Here is a 21839-nt window from a genome sequence, read left to right as displayed (position 1 = left end):
TTTGAGAGGTCCCTAACAGCAGACTTTCCCATCGCGATACGCTTTTTGATTTCCTGACTGCTGGTGCCAAATATCATGCTGCTTTATTACTTAATCTGTTTTGTGTTTATGAACACACCCAGGGCAGGTGGACGTACTGGTGAATTTTATGAGAGTAACTTGATGGATGATACATTCCTAACATTATCAAGAGGGGGCATTCTCCGGAGGACACAGTAGGGGGTCAAGAAGGGGGTCAGAAAAAAGAGGAGATCCTCCACAAGATGGACTGTAACAGAAGGTTCCAGTGCAGCAGAGACTGAGGATGGCACAGTATTGGTTTTGTTCCGTGTTCTGTAAGGTCACTATGAGTTGGAAGCAACTCAACAACACATCACAACAACAGTATGGACGTAGCGGTCCTGATGACTTTCTCCGGTGGGGCATTTGTAAGGCCAAGTTCAAATGTGCTCTTGTGTTCACTGTGACTTTATAAACCAAATGCAGGCTCTCCTTGCAACCAAGCTGCCATAGGCATATGAAATAGAAATTTGTGACAAGTATCAGACTTTGTGCTTCTCAACCACCGACTCAGCGTCAACCAAGGTGGATCAATTGCAAGCTAGCAAGTCTTGGAATTGAATCGGAGTTGCCTGAATTCAGACTTTCCCTTAAGGAAAACAGAATGACTTTCTTGAATGAAGGGATCGAGGATAATTCTGCTCATGGAGGGTCCTTTCCAAGTAATTACTCCCACAGCCTTTCCCCAAGCCCGTGGAAAGTAAAGGAAGCCAAAGATTTTGCGATTTACTTAATATCCAACCACCAGCAAATGGCATAGAGGTGCATGAGAAAAAACACAAGACAAACCCCCACAAGACGACAAAAGTACATGTATTTCTTGTTCTGAAATGGGGGCAGAAACAGTCATAGACGGAAAAGGGAAATTGATGTTTTCTCTTCTCAGAAAAATCCCGCGCATTCCTCTTAATCAGTAAAATTAATACAGCTTTTATCTAAAGTTGGTTTTATTTTTTTCTCTTCTTTAAGCTGCCTTTCACTTGAATTCCAAAATCAAAAGGGTCTCCAATTAAGAAAACATTTTCTGTTGTGCCGAATTCATGTTACCCGTGCTGTGAGCCCTGACATTTTGTTTCTGTGGTAACCAAAATCAGCTGATTAGTTGGCATGGCAACAGAAAAGATGTAATCCCAGCAGACACACTCTAATCAATGCCCCCAGCACAGATGGTCTCCTGAGGATCAACAAGAAACAGGCTGCCAGGCATTGGGCGGATCACGTGCTAGCTGGAGCCTCGGCCTGGAGGAGGGAGCGAAGAAAGAACATTTCTTCAACTAACCGGGCAGCGTTTTAACCCTTCTCTTTCTCTAATTGCAAAGCAGTATGGACCGCGGAGCTGTAAAATACATCAACTCTCCCCGTTGTCTTTAGGAAGTAAAATGTGCGTTTTAAGGAGGGGTGTTCATTTCCTTGTTTTTTATGCTTGGAGCAGTATATGACTATCATTTTTAGATAAATAATTTCATAAAGCTCATTACATTTAACTTAAAAAAAAACCAACCTCAAGCTCACTGCCAGCCAGTTGGAACTGACTCGGAGCTGACCCTCAAGTGAGTTTTCAGAGCCATAAATCACACAGGAGATGGTGCAGCATCTTCTATGGAGCAGCTGGTGGGCCCGAACCAATTGCCTTTGGATTCACAGCACAACTGCTTGTTCACTAGACCTGCAGAGCACTCGTTTTATTTAGAATACACATAAGCCTGAGCATCAAATGTGTGTATGTGTGTATAAAATGAGCATATAGAAATTAAATATATATAGATCAGGATGGGTGTATCAGAGATGGTGAGATTGGCACAGGACAGCGCAGAGTTTAGGGCTGTTGTACATAGGGTTGCTATGAGTCGCAAGCGATTTGACGGCACATAACAACAACAACAACATTATTGTCATGACATGAGTCCAGAATGAAGGCTGCATAGTGAGTGGAGAGGACTTGAGGGATTGTATAAGTTCACCAGTTGGCTCACTGGTGAAAATTTTTGTCTTCTTGATGTTGAATTTAAACCCATATTTAAGACTACAGTACTTGACCTTCTGTAGCAGGCACTTTAGGTCCTCTTTAGTTTCAGCAACCAAGGCTGTGTCATCTGAATAAAGTAGTTGTTGATGAGTCTTCCTCCAGTTCTGATGCCACATTTCTCTTCATACAGTGCAGCCATCCAAATGATCTGTTCTGCATATATAGTGAAATAGTGAAGAGGTAAGGAGAGAGGACGTATCGCTGACACACTCCTTTCCTGATTTTGAATCCTGCAGTGTTTTCTTGCTCTGTTCTGAGGACTCCTTTCTGGTCCAAGTATAGGTTTCACATGAGCACTATCAAGGGTTCTGGGATTCCCATTATCCTCAATTCTCCACAATTTGTTGTGATCCAGTCAAATGCCTTTGCACAGTCAATGAAATGCAGATAGACATTCATCTGGTTTCTCTTCACTTTCATCCAAGATCCATCTCTCTCTGTATCTGTATCTATATCTGTATCTGTATCTCTATCTCTATATCTCAAACATATTTCAACTTACATTGATCCATCATCAGGTTTCTAGGGGTATAAATAATTTTTTTAAATGAGTATACAATTAATTCCATCCCATCCCAATTATCCCAGTCACTGAATCAATCCACCTCATAGAGGGCCTTCCCCTTCTGCGCTGTCCCTCCACCCTCCCAAGCATGATGTCCTTCTCCACGGACCGGTCTCTCCTTACATGTCCAAAGTATGTTAGACGGAGCCTCAGAATCCTTGCCTGCAAGGAGCCACCCGGCTTAACCCTTTACAGGATGAATCTGTTTGTTTTCCTAGCAGTCCATGGTATTCTCAATACTCTTCTCCAGCACCACAGCTCAAAGGCATCAATTCTCCTTCTATCCTCCTTGGTCACTTTCCAGCTCTGATGGATAACAAGTGATTGTAAAGACCATGGCCTGTATCAGATGCACCTTAGTCTCCAAAGAGACACCATTGCTCTTCAGTACTTTAGAGAGGTCCCTAACAGCAGACTTTTCCATGGCAATACGTCTTTTAATTTCCTGGCTACTGGTGCGAAGAGTGTTGACTGTGGAGCCAAGCAAACTAAAGCTGTGAGCAATCTCAATCTCTTCACCATCCATCCTGATGCTGCCAATTGGTCCAGTGGTGAGAATCTTTGTCTACTTGACATTGATCCTCAATCCATATTGTAGGCTATAGTCCTTGACCCTCTGCAGCAAGCGCTTCAGGTCCTCCTCAGTTTCAGCAAGCAGGGTTGTGTCATCTGCATAACGCAGCTTGTTGATAGACCTTTCACCAATCTTGACCCCACATTTCTCCTCATAGACTCCTCATAATTGGGATGGGAGTGTCAGAGACAGTGCCATTGGCACAGGACAGAGCAGAGTTTAGATCATTTGTACATAGGGTTGCTATGAGTCGCAAGCGACTCTACGGCACATAACAACAACAACAACATACAATTCATATAAAAACTACCTTCTTTTAGTTTCATGAAACAGTTAGAGACCTCAAACTACTGACCTTTTTGTTAGCAGTTTAATATACTATTATATCTATATATTGGTATATTTGTATATCTCTGTCTCTGTCTCTCTATTATCTATCTATCCACAAACACATATATGTATACACACACACACACACACACATATATGTATGTATACACACATATGGAACTCTGGTGGTGCAGTGGTAAGAAGCTGCACTGCAATCTTAAAGACATGCATTTCAAATCTACCAGCTGCTCTGTGGGAGAAGGCTGGTCAATCTCTCCTGTGAGATTATTGGCTCTGAAAACCCACTAGAGGGTCAACTATGGGTTGGTTGTGACTCAGTGGTACTTAACAACAAAACATCATACACATATATAGGTATATGCGTATTCATATATATTTATATTGCACATACATACATAAAGTCATTATTAATATTAAAATATGGCTAGAGCAGGGGCCAGAGTGAATCCCATGAGTATAATGTGGATCTGTGCTAAAGTAAAACAATGAAATGACAAACACAGAACTGAATATTCAAGTAGGAATTGTGTCTGGTGGGCTCCGGCAGGCATTTTCTCCAGAGTCAATGACTCTAAAATGAATAATTGGTCATTGAAAGAAAAACTCACCTAGGTTTACAGAGTTAACAATGTCCAGGAATGGCTCACTCTTTTTCCAGTTTGTAAAACTAAAATAGAACTCCAATAACGTACTCCAGAGGGTCCCTCTCTTCTCATCTGCCAAGGCTTGTTCCCTGAAATATAACTTAAGGGAACTTTGATTCTTAAAACCTGGACATGCCCTTCTGATTATGAAGCCTTGTTTTCTCTTCGGCTAGAAATTGAAAACATAAAAGAGAGGCTTTCTAATGTGTGCTCTAAAACTCTAATTACATATTTATCCGTAATCTATAATGTGCCGGGATCAGGAAATTGCACAATGTGCATCGGGCTCGTGAGGAATATTAATTTTACTGCTGATCAGAACTCTGACTGTGGTTTTGATTCACCAGTTGACAAAACGTTCATAAACGCAACTCAGGACCCCTGGGTCTAATGTGACTTTTGGAATTAGGGTTGAGCACTCCCGTGCATGAGAACAGTGGACTCCTGCCTAGGTATGATGTGCTAATCACGGGTCCTCCTTTGACAAAAAACATCAGTTCCCCAGCTATTTTTCTTTGTGGTAACTGATAAATCATTGGTTCACTCTTTTATACTAACCAGTCCTAGCAGTTTATTACCAGGGATATTTTGTTGTTAATGCCATTGAGAGGAGCATGAATCATAATGAACCTATTCTGTGCCATCCTCATCATCTCAGACACACTTCAACCCAATCCTGCAGTCGCTGTGTCAATCTATCTGACTGGCAAACACGAAGATGAGCTCTTTTTAATTAATATAAGAACAAAAGAAACAATTGAAAGACTATCTAGGTTGTATCAGAACTTCCAGAGAAAAACACGGGGGTGGGAGTTGGGGGGGAAAGAACTCTTAAAATTTCCTAAAAAGAAACATGCATAATTAGTTTCTGGACTAAGTCCACATCACTAAGCTCTATTTCCCAGGAAGTAATATTTTTAACCAAAGCATGACAATTGTAAAGAAATCAAAAGAAGTATTGTATTGGGGAAATCTGCTTTCAACAGCCTTTTTAATGTGCTAGGGAGCAAGGATGTCAGTTTTAAGACTAAGGTGCACTTGATCTAGGTCATGGCATTTTTCATAGCGGATTTTTTCTTCTTCTTTCTGTCTTTAGTTTTTTTATGTGTCTGAAAGTTGTACAAAGAATGAGAGCCTTTGAATTGTGGTGTTAGCAAAGAATATTGAATATACCACAGACTGTCAAAAGAACAAACATATCCGTTTGCCCTGAAGGAGGTGCAACCTGATTGTCCCTAAGAGACAAGCATGGTGAGACTTCCTTTCAAACACTTTGGACATATTGTAACGAGGGGCCAGTTCTTGAGGAAACAGTATCATGCTTGGAAAGATACAAGGGGAACAAAAGGTAGGAAGATCCTCAACAAGGTGGATTAATGCAGTGACTTCAACAGTGCTCTCATGCCTGGTGGAGATGCTGAGGAGTGCACGGGATGGGGCCAGGTTCTGATCTCTCTTTCATAGAGTTATAACTGACTCAATGGCACCCAACAACAACAACATTGGAAATCTTCAATCCAGGATTTGGCAAAGGTATTGAGGCAGAGAGTAAGGTAAGTGGTACCAACAACTGACACTTGGGGTGACGGATGCTGAAGGGCACTGTCTCTAACATGGGGTCCAGGGGTTCCTGGTGACTGTCCTGTGTCTCTGAGCCCATTCCCTTATCAGAGAAGTAAGCTTCTGGTACAAGAAACAATATCAAAAGGACAAATATTGCACAGGGCGACTGTTGTAAAACGGGACTGACATTTGGGTTGAGGGAAGACAGAGAAAGAGGGGAGGAATGATGTATAGTGCATTAAAACAGATGAGGGAGAGCACTGTTTAAAAGGGCTATATGATTAGGTATTATTGTCATGACAGGAGTCCAGAACGAAGGCTGCACAACGGAGTGGACTTGGGGGGAGGGGTTGTATAACAATGAAGGAATTTTTCTTTTTCTTTTCAAGGTGAAGAGTGATTTGGAGGGGAGGTGGGGAGCAGTGAGAAAGTGCAACAGTGAATGACTGGAAACCCTAAGTCTCTGTAAATTCTCACTAAAATTAATTTTAAAAAAAAGAAACAGTATCAAAACCCTAGGAACCCAAACCCATCACTTTTGACTCCTTGGTGATGCCAGGTGTGGTTCTTAGACACCATCGAGTTGGCTATGACTCCCCCATGAACCCCAGGTGTTAGCCAGCAAAAATGGGCTCCATAGAGTGTTCTGGCCTGTAATCCAACTGGGACCTGATAACCAGGACTTCCTCAGAGGCTCTTCTGGGTATGACCAAGAGATCCTTTCACAGTTAGCAGTGGAATTCACATCATCTGCACTACCCAGCGACCCCTTTCGAGGAAGACAAGACAGAGAAACCTTAGCTTCTCGATTTGGATGGAGAAACATTTTCTCCATTCGTCAGAAAGGGATGCTTGATCTAAAACTAGTCACAAATGGGCAGCACTGTTATTTCCAGAAGCCCTGGTGGCACAGTGCATTAAGTGTTGGTCTGCTAACCAGAAGGTCAGGGGTTTGGATCCTTTAGCTGCTCTGGGGGATAAAGGTGGACAGTTTTCTCTTGGTAAGATTTATAACCTCGGAAACCTGATGAGGGCCGACATGAGTTGGAATGGAATGGATGGCGGTTGTTTCTGGATCTTTCCAGAACAACTAGCTTCTTGTGTCATTGTTTTTGTACCACTGAGTCGACACCAACCCCTCGCTGACCCTCCTACAGGTTTTCTGGGACAGTTGATTGCATAGGAGGAGATTGTCCATCCTTCTCCATCAAAGCAGCTGGTGGATTCAAAACTGTGTGCCTTCGGGACTGCAAGGCAGCTTCTTACCACTAGAACACCGGAGCCTCCTAACTACGCAGTTACCCTCATCTATGACAAGTGCTTCGGTCTAACAACACAGAAAGGATGTAACTATGTAAACGGGCCACATCCAAAGCACCTTCCGTTTGGAAAAGCGCTCCATAATTAGGACACAGATTTATTTCATTATCATGAATATCTTTCTGACAAATCATAAAATATGCTATTCTTAGGTCATCTAAAAACACGAAGGTCAGGAATAAAATAATGATGCCACAGAGAAGAGTGAGATGTGCAATGCTCAGTATAGTAACGGGAATGAGATACCTATTTATCTTAATGTTCAGCTGTTGCTAAGGAAAGGGGCACAGATTAAAGTCCAGAGGGGACCCTCCTTTTCATGTGGCAAACTCCTCTCTGTTCATCCCCCTCCCCCATCATTTTGCATTCCATGAGAAGGACCTTCGTACATCCCTGTCTGATAAAAACAAAACAAGAAACCTTCTGAAATCTTAATAGTCAAACTTTTAAACTTGGGCAGGGGGAGAGGGGGAGAGAAAACCTTCCACTAACATCTGCCTCACACTTAAAAGGCACATTGATAAAATCAAGATACTGCAATATCAATGGCATTTGGTAACTGGTATCGGCATTTTATAATGATTTCTCTTGCTGTATTTTTAAACTTCCAAATACTATTGTTTTTAGGTGCCATTGAGTAAACTATGAAGCATAGTGATCCTGTGAACAGCAGATCTGAACCTGTCCTATCCTGCGTCACCCTCACAACCTACGACACACTAGAGCCCATTGCTGTAGTCACTGTGGCAATCCACCTGGTTGAGGGTCTTCCTCTCTTTGCCGACCCTCCACCTTTACAAGCATGAGGTCCCTCTCCAATGACTAGCCTCTCTAGCAACATGCCCAAAGCATGTGAGACACCAGGACAGACCACCAGAAAGTTTCACCAGCACCGACAAGATAGTCGGTTCCTTTAGAAAGGCAGCATTTCTTTTCATTCTTCTGGAAAAATAGTCAAAAAGGAACCAAAAGAAGCCTATTTTCAGCTTTCTCCTTTGGAATTCTGCCATCAAACCTGACAATTCAACTGTTCTTAACCATGAAGAGAGGGAGGTCATTTGTGTGTGGCTTGCCTCAGCTCTGGCTGCCCTGTGAGTACGTGGCCTTGCCACAGCACCAACATCTGTGTGAGCCATTTCTTCCTGACATTCCTTCACTAAAACCAGAGAGTTGGTGTGACAAGAACTGACCTTGAGAATGTGACCTCACAGACACTGACCTAGAAGCCTATTACCCAGGGGCAGATGCTACAAGGAAAGGATTACGAGTTGCTATTGTGAATCCTCCAGAGCCGTGTCTTAGTGAGTCTTTGTAAAAATGCAATGAACAAGTGCTCATTAAAACAGTCATTTGCTAGCATCTCTGACTAAAGACTTGTTTATGTGAATTTTTCTGCTTTGCCTCTACTGTTTGTACCACAGGAATAGAACATGTAGGTTATGGGCTTGGATCTAGAGTCCTTCCCTTTTTTATTTGGGTCCTTTATAGGGTCTTGAATTTAGACTCAAAGGTTGTGCTGTCAGATGCCTTTGCCAGCTGCCTGCCCACACCCTCCTTCCAGGGCTCTCCTCTCCATCTTTCACAATCAGTTTATGTTCCTGCTGTGCTGTTCCGCTGAGCTCCTTGTCTGCTACTTTGATGAATTTTAGAAAAATCCATCATTTGCTTTCCTCAATATCATTTATATTTTTCATTCTCAAATTTCATAAAGACCACAGCTAGTTAGCTTCTCTTCAATAGACCCCCCTTTGGTTATTAAGATTTGAATTTAGAAAAAAAAGTTTAGTAATGAAATGAAAACACTACCCAATAGGACATCATCTTTTTAGTTCTAGAAAGCTCTGTGTATTGAAACAAAATCTTTGCTTTAGCAACTCAAGTGTATAGACAAAGGGGACTTTGTGTTCAGGCTTAAGCGTTGAGGTTCCATTGTTTTTTGACATTCTTGTGTTGAATGTCCTAAACACGCATCTTTGAAGTGTCTACCAAAATTATCTAGCAGTCTCAAACCAACCATGTCACAGCGTTAAAGATGTCTGCGGGAATCAGCCCAGGGTTCCAGAAGAAGGCCAGAGCTGTCAGCCCTCGGTGTACCCAGAGAAGGAAAGGCGAGGTGCAGGAGTGAGTAAGGGTTTCTGTACCTTGGTAAACATGGGCTTCCCGTGCTGGGTGACCATGGCGCACTGGTCACAGTCCACCGTGATCGATGAGTTGTGGTATGACTCTTTTGAGTGTTTGAGAATGTAATACAGGTCGGTCACCCCGCCTTCGAACACGGTGCTGAAGTAGCGGGGGATGAGAGTCCTGCCGATGGCTAGGAGAGAAACAGAGAGACACGCCATGAACACAAGCACTAGACACCTCCCACTCGCGCCATCGCACCCAGCCTCCTCCTCCGCCAGCCTCATGCAGAGCCTGCTGCCAACACTTGCTATTACCACCTTGGGGCAGGCTCTGGTGCATGGGGACTCCGGACACAGCAGAATGAGGCGCTGCCCTGATCTGTGTCATCCTGACCGTACTTGGTGCACCTCTGTGCAGTTACTGGGTCACTCCACTTCCCCAGTGGCTCCCCTCAGTCTTTGCTCTGCTCTATTGTACTGCACCAAAAATGACGTTCTTCTTGTTATACATTAGGCAGCGTCTAATGACGAATTTCTTAGAGAAGCTATACCTGCCCTCTCTGTCAATTTCTTAATGACATCATATATAATTTTTTGTTCCAACTTCTTTTCTCCAAATATCTCATAAAGGTCTTCTCTCCCTAGATAATCTCTTTCTTCTTCTTCTTGGCGTACATGTACTGGGAAAGACAGATAGATGGTCAGAGAAATAGAGGAAGACCCTCAGTGAGATGAATTGACCCAGTAATCACAACAATGGTCTTGAGCATGTTAGAGACCAAGTGGGTGGGGTAGCATAGGTCAAGGTCAGGTCTGTTGTTTATAGTGCTGAAGATAGCAAGCTGGGTCATCCCATCCTACAGGATTTACAGCAATGGCGTCAACTTGAGTCAGCTCTAACTCAATGGTAATGAGTACACTACATATATTTAATATTTGAGCTAAATAAAAATATTATGAAACTAAAAATAAAAATAAAGTGCTAAAGAGCAAGGATGTCACTTCAAAGACTTGAAAGAGTACAAGGACATGCGTAAGACAATGACACTATTGTGTACCAGGCTGTTACGGCAGGCACGTGTTAGAAAGCTTTTGTCAAAACCCGAAGGGCTGTGCAACACACAGTAAACCCTAACGCAGGCTGAAATGTCAGTTGCTGATTGTGCATTGCTATTGGTCCATCAACTGTACCACGTGTTACAACTGGAAGAAGTACAAGAGAAAGAACATGCTAAAGGAGGGGTGATGCACAGGAACTCTTTGCACTTGGTGTATACATTTTACTTAAACTTCCATATCTAAAAGAATGAAACCTATTATAGGAGCATTATTATGTATGAAAATGAGAATAATAAGAGCTGTCAGACGGCCAGCAATGAGATGGACTGACACAGTGGTCGGAACAATACATTTAAACACAGCAGAAATGGTGAGGATGGTGCAGGACCTGCACGGTTTCATTCTGTTGTTCACAAGTTTGCTATGAGTTGAGCTCAACAGCACTTAACCACAAGGACACTGGAGACACATTTTCCTTTACAAACATCCACCACCTTCTCGGTTATCGTTAGCAAAATAAAATCCACACTTAATGCAGGAAAAGTTTGTACCTCATCTTTCCAGCTCTGTGTCTGTTGAAAGTCACTAATATGGGGAAGTGGGGATTTGTTAGCTACTTGGATCACATAGTCTCTAAATGATCATGTTTTCAAGAAAGAAAACATATCACACAGGTTTGAATTTTTCTATTTACCAGCTGGCTTATCACACCAATCATGCTTTATTAGTACTACTAATCTAAGTTTCGCATTACATGATGTGTTGCTTTGTGTGACGTATTTTGTAATTTTCATGTTGGACTTTCAGACAAAAGCTGAGAGAATAAAGTTTTGTTTGGAAAGCCTCCTAAATAAGTAGATATTTGAAGTCACTCTAAATTCACGTAAAAGCCAGAAAACAAGTCATGATGACTGAGGAAGAACGAACTCTTTGAATTATGATGTTGGAAAATAATATTATACATAACATAGATGACCAGGAGTCACAAAATCTAAAGGGAAGGATTGGCTCAGTATTTCTTAAGCAGAAATAACTGAAGAACAAATTCAAGCCTTGAGTTGCAAAATTGAAAGACTCTCTGGGCTGTATCTGGAGTGGTCCAGAAAGCATCGAGAGAAGATGGAAGGGATATATGAAGTCACTATACCGCTAAGAAACGGCCGACTCAGGAACATTTCAGGAACCAGCATATGACTGAGAATCGATGGTAGTAAAGGAAGAAGTTCAAGCTTTTCTAAAGGGATTGGTAACAAACAAGGCCCAAGGAATCAACTGAACAGCAATTGATACATTTTGACAAACAGATGTGTTGCAGGCTATGCCAAGAAACCTGGAGGCCAGTTACCTGGACAATTGATGAAAGAGATCTCTATTTGTTCTCATTCCAAAAAATAATGATCCAACAGAATGTGGGCATTATCAAAAACTATTATTAATACCACACACAAACACAATCTTGCTGAAGATTTTCCAGAAAGTACTAAAACAGTACATTGACAGAGAATTGCTAGAAATAAAAGCTGGACTTGGAAGAGACTGTGACACTGGAGATACCATTGCTGATGTCAGATAGATCTTAGTGAAAAGCAGAGAGTACCGGAAGGACGTTTATGTTTTCAATATAAATGAAAAGGCATTTGACTGTGTGGATCACAACAAATTGTGGCTAATATTGAGAAAAATGGGAATCTCAGAACACTTGATTGTGCTTATGTGAAATGTATACCTTAACAGAACAAGGGAACACTGCATGGTTCAAAATCAAGAAAGGAATGTGTTGGAGATGTATCATTTTTCCATATATTTCCAAAGTATGCCAAACAAATAATTTGAAAGGCTGGACTTGATGAAGAAGAATGCGACATCAGGATTGGAGGAAGACTTGTCAACAACCAACATTCAGATGACACAACCTTGTTCACTGAAACTGAGGAGGACTTGAAATGCTTGCTGCAGAAGGTCAAAGACAGCAGTGAAGCAGAGGAATGAAGACGTGTGTGTGTGTGTGTGTGTGTGTGTGTGTATTAAACATGGGATTGTACAATTTGATGGGGGGGGGTGATGGAAATTGGAAGAATTTTGCCTGAAAAGCAATGTATTCAAAATAAACTAATATAATTTTTTAAAAAACGGATTTCCAAAGAAAAGAAAAAAAGACAACAGCCTTCCATATGGATTGCATCTCAACATCAGGAAAACAAAAATGCTGACCATTGGGCTATTAGATAGCATCATGACAGGGTGAGAAAAGATTAACTTTATCAGTAATTTCATCTTGCTCAGATTTCACATTAGCAGTCAAGAAATTAAAAGATGAATTGCATTGGGAAATTCTGCTGTCAAGGACCTCTCCAGAGTGCTAGTGAGCAATGATGTCAGTCTTAAGACTAAGGTGTGACTGCTCCAAGCCCTGGTCTTTTCAATTGCTTGCTATGTCTCTGAGAGCTGGACATTGTTTAAGGATGACAGAAGAATTGATACCTTTGAGTTTTGGGGCTGGAGAAGAGTACTTACCATACCATGGACTTTTTAAAGAACAAATAGGTCCATCTGAGGGATAGTGAAACCAGGTTGCTTCTTGTAGGCAAGGATTTTGAAATTTTGTCTCACATAATTTTGGGCATGCCATCAGAAGGGGTCAGTCTTTAGAGAAGGACATCATGTTGGGAAGGAGGAGGAGTCAGCACAAGAGAGGAAATCCCTGGATGAGCTGGATTGACAGTGACTGTGTCAATAGGGTCAAGTGCGTCAGAGACGGTGAGGTGGGCTCAGGGCAGAGCAAGGTCCAGAACTCTTGTTCATAGGGCTGCCATGAGTCATTGTTACTTCCTCTGAAAACCTACCGGAGGGTCTGCTATGGGTTGGTCCCAACTCGATGGTACACAACAACAACAACAACAACAAAAGTCATTAGTCAACTCGACGGCACACAACAATAATAACAACAATGAGGAGAACAGTCAATTCTGGCTTGGAACAAGAGCTTGGAAGAAGGATGACACTGTCATACATGTTATGGAGATGGAGTCAAATACTGGAGAGGAGCACTGTTGTTGTTGTTAAGTGCTGTCAAGTCATCTGCGACTCATAGGACACATGTACAACAGTCCTAAACCCTGCTTTATCCCGTGCCAATCTTATTGTCTCTGAAACACCTACCCCCATTACCCCAGTCACTGAATCAATCCAACTCATAGAGGTTCTTCCTCCCCTGAGCTGACCCTTCACCCTCCTAAGCATAATGTTCCTTTCCAAGGACTGATCCTTCCTTGCAACATGCCCAAAATATGTCAGACGAAGCTTCAGAAAGCTTGGAAAAGTGTAGGATCAATGGAAAAGAGAAAGACCCTCAAGGAAATTGACCTCCACAGTGAATTTCAACAAGGTCTTAAGCACAGAAAATATGTGGATGGTGTAGAGCCGGACGATACCATGTCGTACATCGGGTCACTATGAGTCAGCACCTACATGATGGCAGATAAGAAAAACACATGTAATTATGAAAAAAAGCTAATTATGAATGTTTCAAAGTCACTAACTTGGATCACTAACTCTGAGAACACCAAAGCCACTGTGTCTCTAACGGTTTTAAACACTCTTCTTGCTGTTAGGTGCACGGGAGTGGAGAAGGACTCACAGCCACCCTGAGAACTCTGCCCTATCCTGTGCCATCCTCATCATCTCTGACGCCCTTGGTCCCATTGCTGCAGTCACTGTGTCAATCCATTTCATTGAAGATTTAAAATACCAGAGGGCTCTAGTGGCTTAGTGGTAACGAGTCTCACTGCCACCCTAAAGGAGCACAGTTCAAATCCAGGAGATGCTTTGCAGGAGAAAGATAGTAAATCTCTGGTGAGATCTAGGTCTTCTGAAAACACACTGGAGGTTTTCAGTCCATCCCATCAAAGGTTTTAAATACTAAGAATGTTTGAAAAGCAATCTGGACCTCGATCTCCACCTACAGAGAGAGACCCATACCGATTTATCCGTTTGATGCTCTTTTGGGGCAGAACTGTCTTCTCAACACACAGTCCTTTTCCAGAGATCCCAATACCTTCCATTTGCTCTCAACGGTCTTTTTTCTAGCAGGAATCTCCTCCTGCCCATGTCAGTGCAAACAATGCTATAAGTAGCTGGGGTTTTCCGATAGGTGACGCTTAGTACACGTAATAAGCTCTAGCTTTAGCCGTGATGTTAAATCCTCTTACAATGAAAATCTCAAGTCATAATACAAGAAATTCTGCTTATGTGGAGATTTTTAAAAAAAACACAACTAAGTCCTAAAGACTCTCCAGCAATTCCAGGTTTTAATAAAGCTTTTGCATACACTATCATTAATGCTCCCTGAAATAATAAAAAATATAATATTTTAGATAAATAAACTATCAAAGAGAGAAAGATCATCCAATCTTTGCTTGAATGCTTTATAATATTTCATTTCATTTAAAAAGAATCAGTGCTAATCCATTCCATATGGACCTAGATCTCTTTTGTACATGAACTAGGATACAGAATGAAAGTAGAAAGGAAATCTTGCCAAGTTGTTTTCTGAAATGGTCTTCAAAGTACCTCAATGTGAATGACTGGTCCCTGTGTAATTTATCCAGCTGTTACCGACTCATGGTTACTGCAGGTAAGAATCAATCAACAAGTGTATGCTAAATACTGCAGGATATTCGACAATTCCGTGCTAAGTAATTCCTTCACATACATTTCCTAAATACTGTCTAACCCACCCTAGCGCTTGTTCATTCACTGAATATAAAATTCAAATGAGAGTAATTTGAATCCACCAGTCCCTCAAACATATGCATAGCCAATATTATAAAGAAAATTTTGTAATGCTAAAATCCTTATTGTGCTCTGCTAAACAGATAAAATTAATTTAATGCATTTCAAATGTTCTAAGTTAAAGCTGATTACCATAAATCAGCTCAAGGAATTTGACAATTTGGAGTCTGCACTGTGGAGCATAAATAGAAACCATAAAAATGTAGGCACAGCAAGAAAATATTTCACGATGCAAGCCAAGGAATTTTTACATTACAAAGGTCGCCACAAATAAACACAACTGGATTTGCCTATTATAGTGATTCATCACCAATCCAACACGATTTCGTTCCTTTGTAGCCTCGTTTGCCATAAATTAGCATCATTTTCATTCACAGCATGGTCAATCTTGTGAAAGCCAGCCCTGTGTGGAGCAGAAGCCCATCAGAGAAGGCAAAGCCAGGTATCTCCTACTAAAACCAGAGCTAGAAATAAGACAGCACTTTGTGGAAAGCAAACATCTTGTGAGACTCAGAAAAGAAAGGCAGCTCCACTGAATTCCAGTTCTCACAGGTTAAACTGTACACAGAAGTTGAATCTGAAAAAGGTTGGCAATTTTTTTACTTTCAAATTAATCTTTAATTACATTTCCAACCCTAGCAAACATCCAAACTAGATCATAAATACAATTAAAGGGAAATAGAAAGAAAAGAAAGCTTTGCCTCACTAGACAATTTCTGTTTCTTTTGAAAAATGAGATACTCAGAATTTGCTTTTTGGATTTCTTTTCTTTTTTTTAATTCTTTACTAGTTTATTTACAAAATGCAAATGCATTGTTTTCAAGAACAAATTCTTTCAGTTTCCCTCAATACCCACCCATCAAATTGTACAACCCCATGATTAATCTTCTCTCCCCCTGCACGTCCTCATCCCTCTGCTTCCACCCTCTCCCACCCTCTTGGATCCTTACACTCATTCTACAATAATGATTTTATACAATAATACAATATCTATTCTTGTAGGACTGAGCTAGTTCACTCAGCATAATGCTCTCCAGGTCTCCCAAGTTATGTAATAATTTATGAAACCATTGCTTCTGCATGGTTTATAGTATTTCACTGTGTGAGTGTACCATAATTTCTCAATCCATTCATTTGTGGTCAGACATTTTGGCTGTTTCCAAGTTCTTGTGATGGTGAATAATGCTGCTATGAACATTGGTGTACAAATCTCCATGTGTAGCTCAGTTCTCATTTTCTCAGGGTATATTCCAAGTAGCAGAATAGCTGGGCCATAAGAAATTTCTATGTTCGGCTCTATTTCTCTTAAGGAATGACCTCTATCACCATATGATCTTATTTGGGCCATTGTAAGTGGCAAAGAGTAAGGGTACCACTTTAAAGACTAAATATGTATGACCAAAGCCAAGGTGTTTTTAACTGCTTTTTGTATGCATGTCAAAGTCAGACAATATAGAAGCAAGATCTTGAATAACAATTGATGCCTTTGCATTGTGACGATGATGACAGAAGACTACTGAACAGAAGACTGGATGCTAAAAAGGAGGAGGGGCAGATCAATCATTGTTGTTGTTGTTGTTGTTGTTGTTATTGTGTGCCATTGAGTCACCTGCGACTCATAGAGACCCTATGTACAAGAGTCCTAAATGCTGTTCTAGCCTGTGCCAACCTTACTGTCTCAAACACACTCATTCCTACCACTCCACTCACAGAATCGATCCATCTGATCAAGGGTCTTCCTCTCCTGTGCTGTCCCTCCACATGATATCCCTCTCCAAGGACTAGTCCCTCCTTGCTACATGCCCAAAATATGTCAGACGAAGCTTCAGAATCCTTGACTCCAAGGAGCACTCTGGCTTCACCCTCTCAAGGACGAACCTGTTTGTTCTCCTAGCAGTCCATGGTATATTCAACATTCTTCTCCAGTACCACAGTTCAAAGGCATCAATTATCTTTCTATCATCCCTATTCACTACCCAACTCTCTGATGCATAGCATAGAATTGTGAAAACCATAGCCTGGATTAGGTGCACCTTAGTCTCCAGCCTGACATCATTGTTCTTCAATACTCTTGAGAGGTCCCTCACAGCTGACTTTCCCAATGCAATTCGTCTCCTGATTTCCTGGCTGCTGCTACCAAGAGTGTTGATTGTGGAACCAAGTAAATTAAAACTGTTAACTATCTTAATCTCTTCACCATCCATACTGATGCTGCCAATTGGCCCAGTGGTGAGAATCTTTGTTTTCTTGATATCGAGCTTCAATCCCTATTGAAGACTGCAGTCCTTGACCTTTTGCAGCAAATGCTTCAGGTCTTCTTCAATTTCAGCAAGCTAGGTTGTGCCATCTGCATATTGTATTGTTAATGAGTCTTCCTCCAAGCCTGATGCCACACTCCTCCTCATAAAGCCTAGCGTCTCCGATGATCTGTTCTGCATACAGATTGAAAAGGTATGGAGACAAAATACATCCCTGACAGACCCCCTTCTTGATTTTGAAGAACTGGAAGAATCTATTCTGGAAAACAATGCATTCAAATTTTATAAATAAACTGATTTAAAAAAAAAAAAGAACAAACACATCTGTCTTGAAGGAATTGCAACCAGGGCGCTCCTTAGAGGCAAAGATGAATGTGACTCCTGCATGAACAGTGCATAGGAAGATCTGGGAACTCCAAGGGTGGGAAACAGAAACCCATCCACCAAACCCATTGCCAGTGAGTTAATTCTGACGCATAGAGACCTCATAATCTAGAGTAGAAGGGCTCATAATGTTTCTAAACTGTAATGTCTTTCTCTTACAGAGCACAGATTTGAATCATCAAACTTTTGGCTAGCAGCCAACCACTTCACCAGAGCACCACCAGACACTACTGAAGCCAAAGGATCTAAGATGTGGATGGGTTTGGCTGGAATGAACTTAGAGTGTTACAGGAGCAGAGAGAAGGCAGGCAGGAGACAGTAGGAGCACAGTCAAAGAGTGAGACTGGTAGATGAGGCCAGAGACAGCCAGGGCCACATGATGTGGAAATGGCTAGCTCATGGATGAGGATTTGCAGTTCATTCTTGGTGTAATTAAATGGAATTTAGGAAGGTTTTAGGACCTGCTTAGTTCTTCTTAACTATATTATCAATCAGCCAACACATCTTTCAAAATGCCACAGGAATTTTTAACCCTACCAAAAATCTAAAAGGCATTTGCATACATTTTTCCGTTTTTCAATTACTTGATCAAGACTTGAGTCACATCACCTTGGACCAGACACTAAATGCTGGAGAAACAATGATGAATGAGGTAAATTTCATTCTTGGACATGGGGAACTTTGGATCATATACTCTCTAGAGCCTTTCACTGAGAACATATGAGATGCACACCGTGGTTCCATCTCGTTTTCACTGCTTGTCCACTGACTGACATCCAGTACGCATATATCTGATCAATGAATCAGTACAACAGTGTTGTTGTTTTGGGTGCCATCGAGTCAATTCCAACTCATAGTGACAGAGAAGAACTACCCACAGGGTTTTGTTGACTTTAATTTTTATAAAAGAAATGAAAATCATTACGTCTACTGCAGAGCTGTTCAGTGGGGCAGAACCATCAACATTTCAGCTAGAAGTCATACACATAACGAGTAGACCACACATAGATACTTTTATAAGGAGTTCCTGCATGCCAAGCTGTTTGAAATTATGTGTCAACTTCATACATTTAGACTTATTTAATTTAATTTATTGTTTCATCATATTCAGATTACTTTGGATTCTGATTCTGTGCACCATAGTATAGGTGACATCTCTCAAATATAGACCTTCACCAAAGGCAAAACTCTTTAACCAATTTTCTAAGGTTCTGATGGTAACATTGCACAGTAGAGAGGTATGGTCTTAGAGGTCACTTCTTGGCTTGATTTATTTCCGTGAATTAACAACTTTGGGGCATTCAATCCTTTACTCATTTCAGTAGAAATATCCACGTTAGTTAGTGATCCTGGACATGGTCCAGAGAGGATGGGAAGGGAAAGGGGTATCAATTAAGCAATGGATAGGGCACAATCAGTGAGAGTGAAGGGGCCAAGTGGAAGGAGAGTCATCTAGGCTGGGGGAACAGCTCAGTGTACTTCCCAGATCAAATGTTAAAATGACATCATCGTGTTGGGACATGGCTGTAAAATTATATAGTATTCTCTTTCCTACGTCAGTGCAGGATCCATATCATTGTCAAAATATCATAACTGAGTTTATATATAATAGAATTCTTCTACTCAAAGAAATATCCATTTTATTTCAACATGTTTGTAAGTTGATCTCATTTTTAAGAATAATACACAGAAAATTTTATTAAAACTATTTGGAAGGAGGCAGATTAAAATTAAATTTACGAAGATTTTTAATATCTCTGAGTGAGTCAATCTTTCTGTATAGAAAAATAGAATGTATGTCCACTTGTTTACATTTTTAGTTCTATTTAAAGGGAATTTTAGAATTTAAAATATTTTCTGTATTAAGAAGCCTATAGTATTTGTTGCTAGAATTATTACTGAATAATGTTTATTCTTAATGTTTAACGCAGCTTTAAAAATGTCATTTCTTATTGTTGCTTTTTGTGCCATTGAGTTGATTGGAACTTAAGGCAGCCCCATGGATATCCCTGTTTGTAATCTGTGCCATGCTCAAGTCCATTGCCCAAATATTTAATGCATGTAATTTTAGTTCAAGCAGGATTGAACTGAGTTCAAACAGGATTTAGAAGAGGATGTGACACCAGGAATATCATTACTGATGTCAGATTGATCCTGACTGAAAGTAAAGAATACTGGAAGAATGTATATTTATGCTTTACAGACTATCCAAAGGCATTAGAATATATGGATTATAACAAGTTATGGGTAACATTGAGAAGAAAGTAAATCCTAGAACTTAGTGGTACTCATACAGAACTTCTATCTAGCCAAGAAGCTGTTGTGGGAACAGAGCAAGGGAACCCTATGTGCTTTAAAAATTTAATTAAGAGGAAGGAATGTCTTAGGGTTGTATTTTCTCCCCAAATCTATTCAATCTGTATGCTGAGCAAATTATTTGAGAAGCTGGACTCCATGATAAAGAATATAATATCAAGACCAGAGGAAGACTCATAAATAACCTAAATTATGGAGATGACACTACCTTGTTTGCTGAAAGTGGAGGGGATTTGAAACACTTGTTGAAGAAGTGCTTCAGAAAATCAAAGAATAAAGCCATCAATAAGAATTGTATCTCAAAGTCAAGAAAACAAAACTCCTTACCACTGGAAAAATAGGCAATATCATGATAGACTGATAAAAGATTGAAGTTGTCAATGATTTCATCTTACTTGGATCCACAATCAACACCCTTGGTAAAAACATTCAGATAATCAGGAGATGTATTGCACTGGGAAAGTATGCAGTCAGGGATCTCTCCACATTACAGAAGAGCAATGATGTCAGTTTGGGGACTAAGGTATGTTTAATTCAGGCTATGGTCTTTTCAATCACTTGCTATGCATCTGAGAGTTGGACAAGGAATAAGGATGACAGAATTGGTGTCTTTGAGCTGTGGTGTTGGAGAAGAGTACTGAACATCTCATGGACTGTGAAAAGAACCAACAAGTATGTCCTGTAGAAAGTTCAGCCAGAGTGCTCTTTGGAGGCAAAGATGATGAAGCTTCATCTCACATACTTTGGGCATGTTGCTGAGAGAGGCTATTGCTTGGAGAAGGACAACAATGCTTGGAAAGGTGGGGCACTGGCAAAAGAGAAGATGCTTAACCAGGTGGATTGACACAGTAACTGCAGCAATGGTTCCAGTGTGCTAGGAGGTGTGAGGACACAGGGTTCAGATCTATTCTTCAGAGAGTTGCTATGGGTATACTTGCCCTAGCAACACTTAACAACACCACCACCAACAACAACTACAACTGATTTTCAGATATTTCCATGAGATTTTTTTTGTTTATTTTCTGGTTAAATAAATATCAATAAAACATGGGCATTCTCCTCCTGTGTGATTAACTGCCTCTGAAAACCTGTTGGAAGGTCAGCTATGGGTCACTTCTGACTTGACCATACACAATAGGGACTGCAAGTTTTCTTTATAAAATCTTTATGCTCTAAAAATGAAATAGTGAAAGAAGTAATTTATATTAATTTTTCCTCTGATATTTTAAGGGAATATATCTTAGGTTAAGAGAAATATGTTGATAAGAAACAATATTACTTACTATGGCAAGAAAAACATATTATTTTCAAAATCTTTCTTTTTTCCAAATCGGAGGTAATTTATTTTAAACAAATGACTTTTCAGTTATACCAAAGTTAGATTTTCTTTAAAAATATTTTCTGAGCTGGATCCAAGATGGCAGCAGAGGCAGAGACAGCGTGGTGAGCTGCGGGAGCAGCGAACCACTTAAAGCAGGGCCATGATGGCCTTCTACAGACTTCAGCTTATTGATAATTGAACACTTAAACAGTTGATGACTGGCCCTCAGTGAAGATCTAGGCTCAACAACAGGAATTCAAGGATTCCCAAGGAGGAATGGGTGAGTCTCGTGGCTCTCAACCCTCTCCTGCAGAGCCCGCACCACACCACACAGCCGCTGCAGCTCCATGAGGCTTCCACAGCCGGAACCAATGGATTCCCTCACCCAGGATGGATGCTGGGCACTGGTCCTCCTCAACACTAGTACAGTGAAGCCACCACACTGCCGCAAGGTGGACTTGTTCTGGAGAGAATTCTTGGAGTC

The 21839-nt window shown here is 40.9% G+C and overlaps 1 protein-coding gene across 2 annotated transcripts in view; it reads right to left on the bottom strand.

The window, feature by feature from the left end:
* Positions 1 to 21839, bottom strand: part of LDB2 (LIM domain binding 2) — a 625377-nt gene that overhangs the window by 122112 nt on the left and 481426 nt on the right. For both annotated transcript variants that reach the window (XM_006884517.1, XM_006884518.1), the window contains exon 3: positions 9245 to 9417. In XM_006884517.1, coding sequence (XP_006884579.1) covers positions 9245 to 9417 — 173 coding nt within the window. The remainder of the gene's footprint in view (positions 1 to 9244; positions 9418 to 21839) is intronic.

Source organism: Elephantulus edwardii, unplaced genomic scaffold (genome assembly GCF_000299155.1).
Source record: "Elephantulus edwardii isolate Elephantulus edwardi_28Jun2011 unplaced genomic scaffold, EleEdw1.0 scaffold00035, whole genome shotgun sequence".
NCBI classification, from domain to species: domain Eukaryota; kingdom Metazoa; phylum Chordata; class Mammalia; order Macroscelidea; family Macroscelididae; genus Elephantulus; species Elephantulus edwardii.
This window is presented reverse-complemented; position numbering and strand designations above follow the sequence as displayed.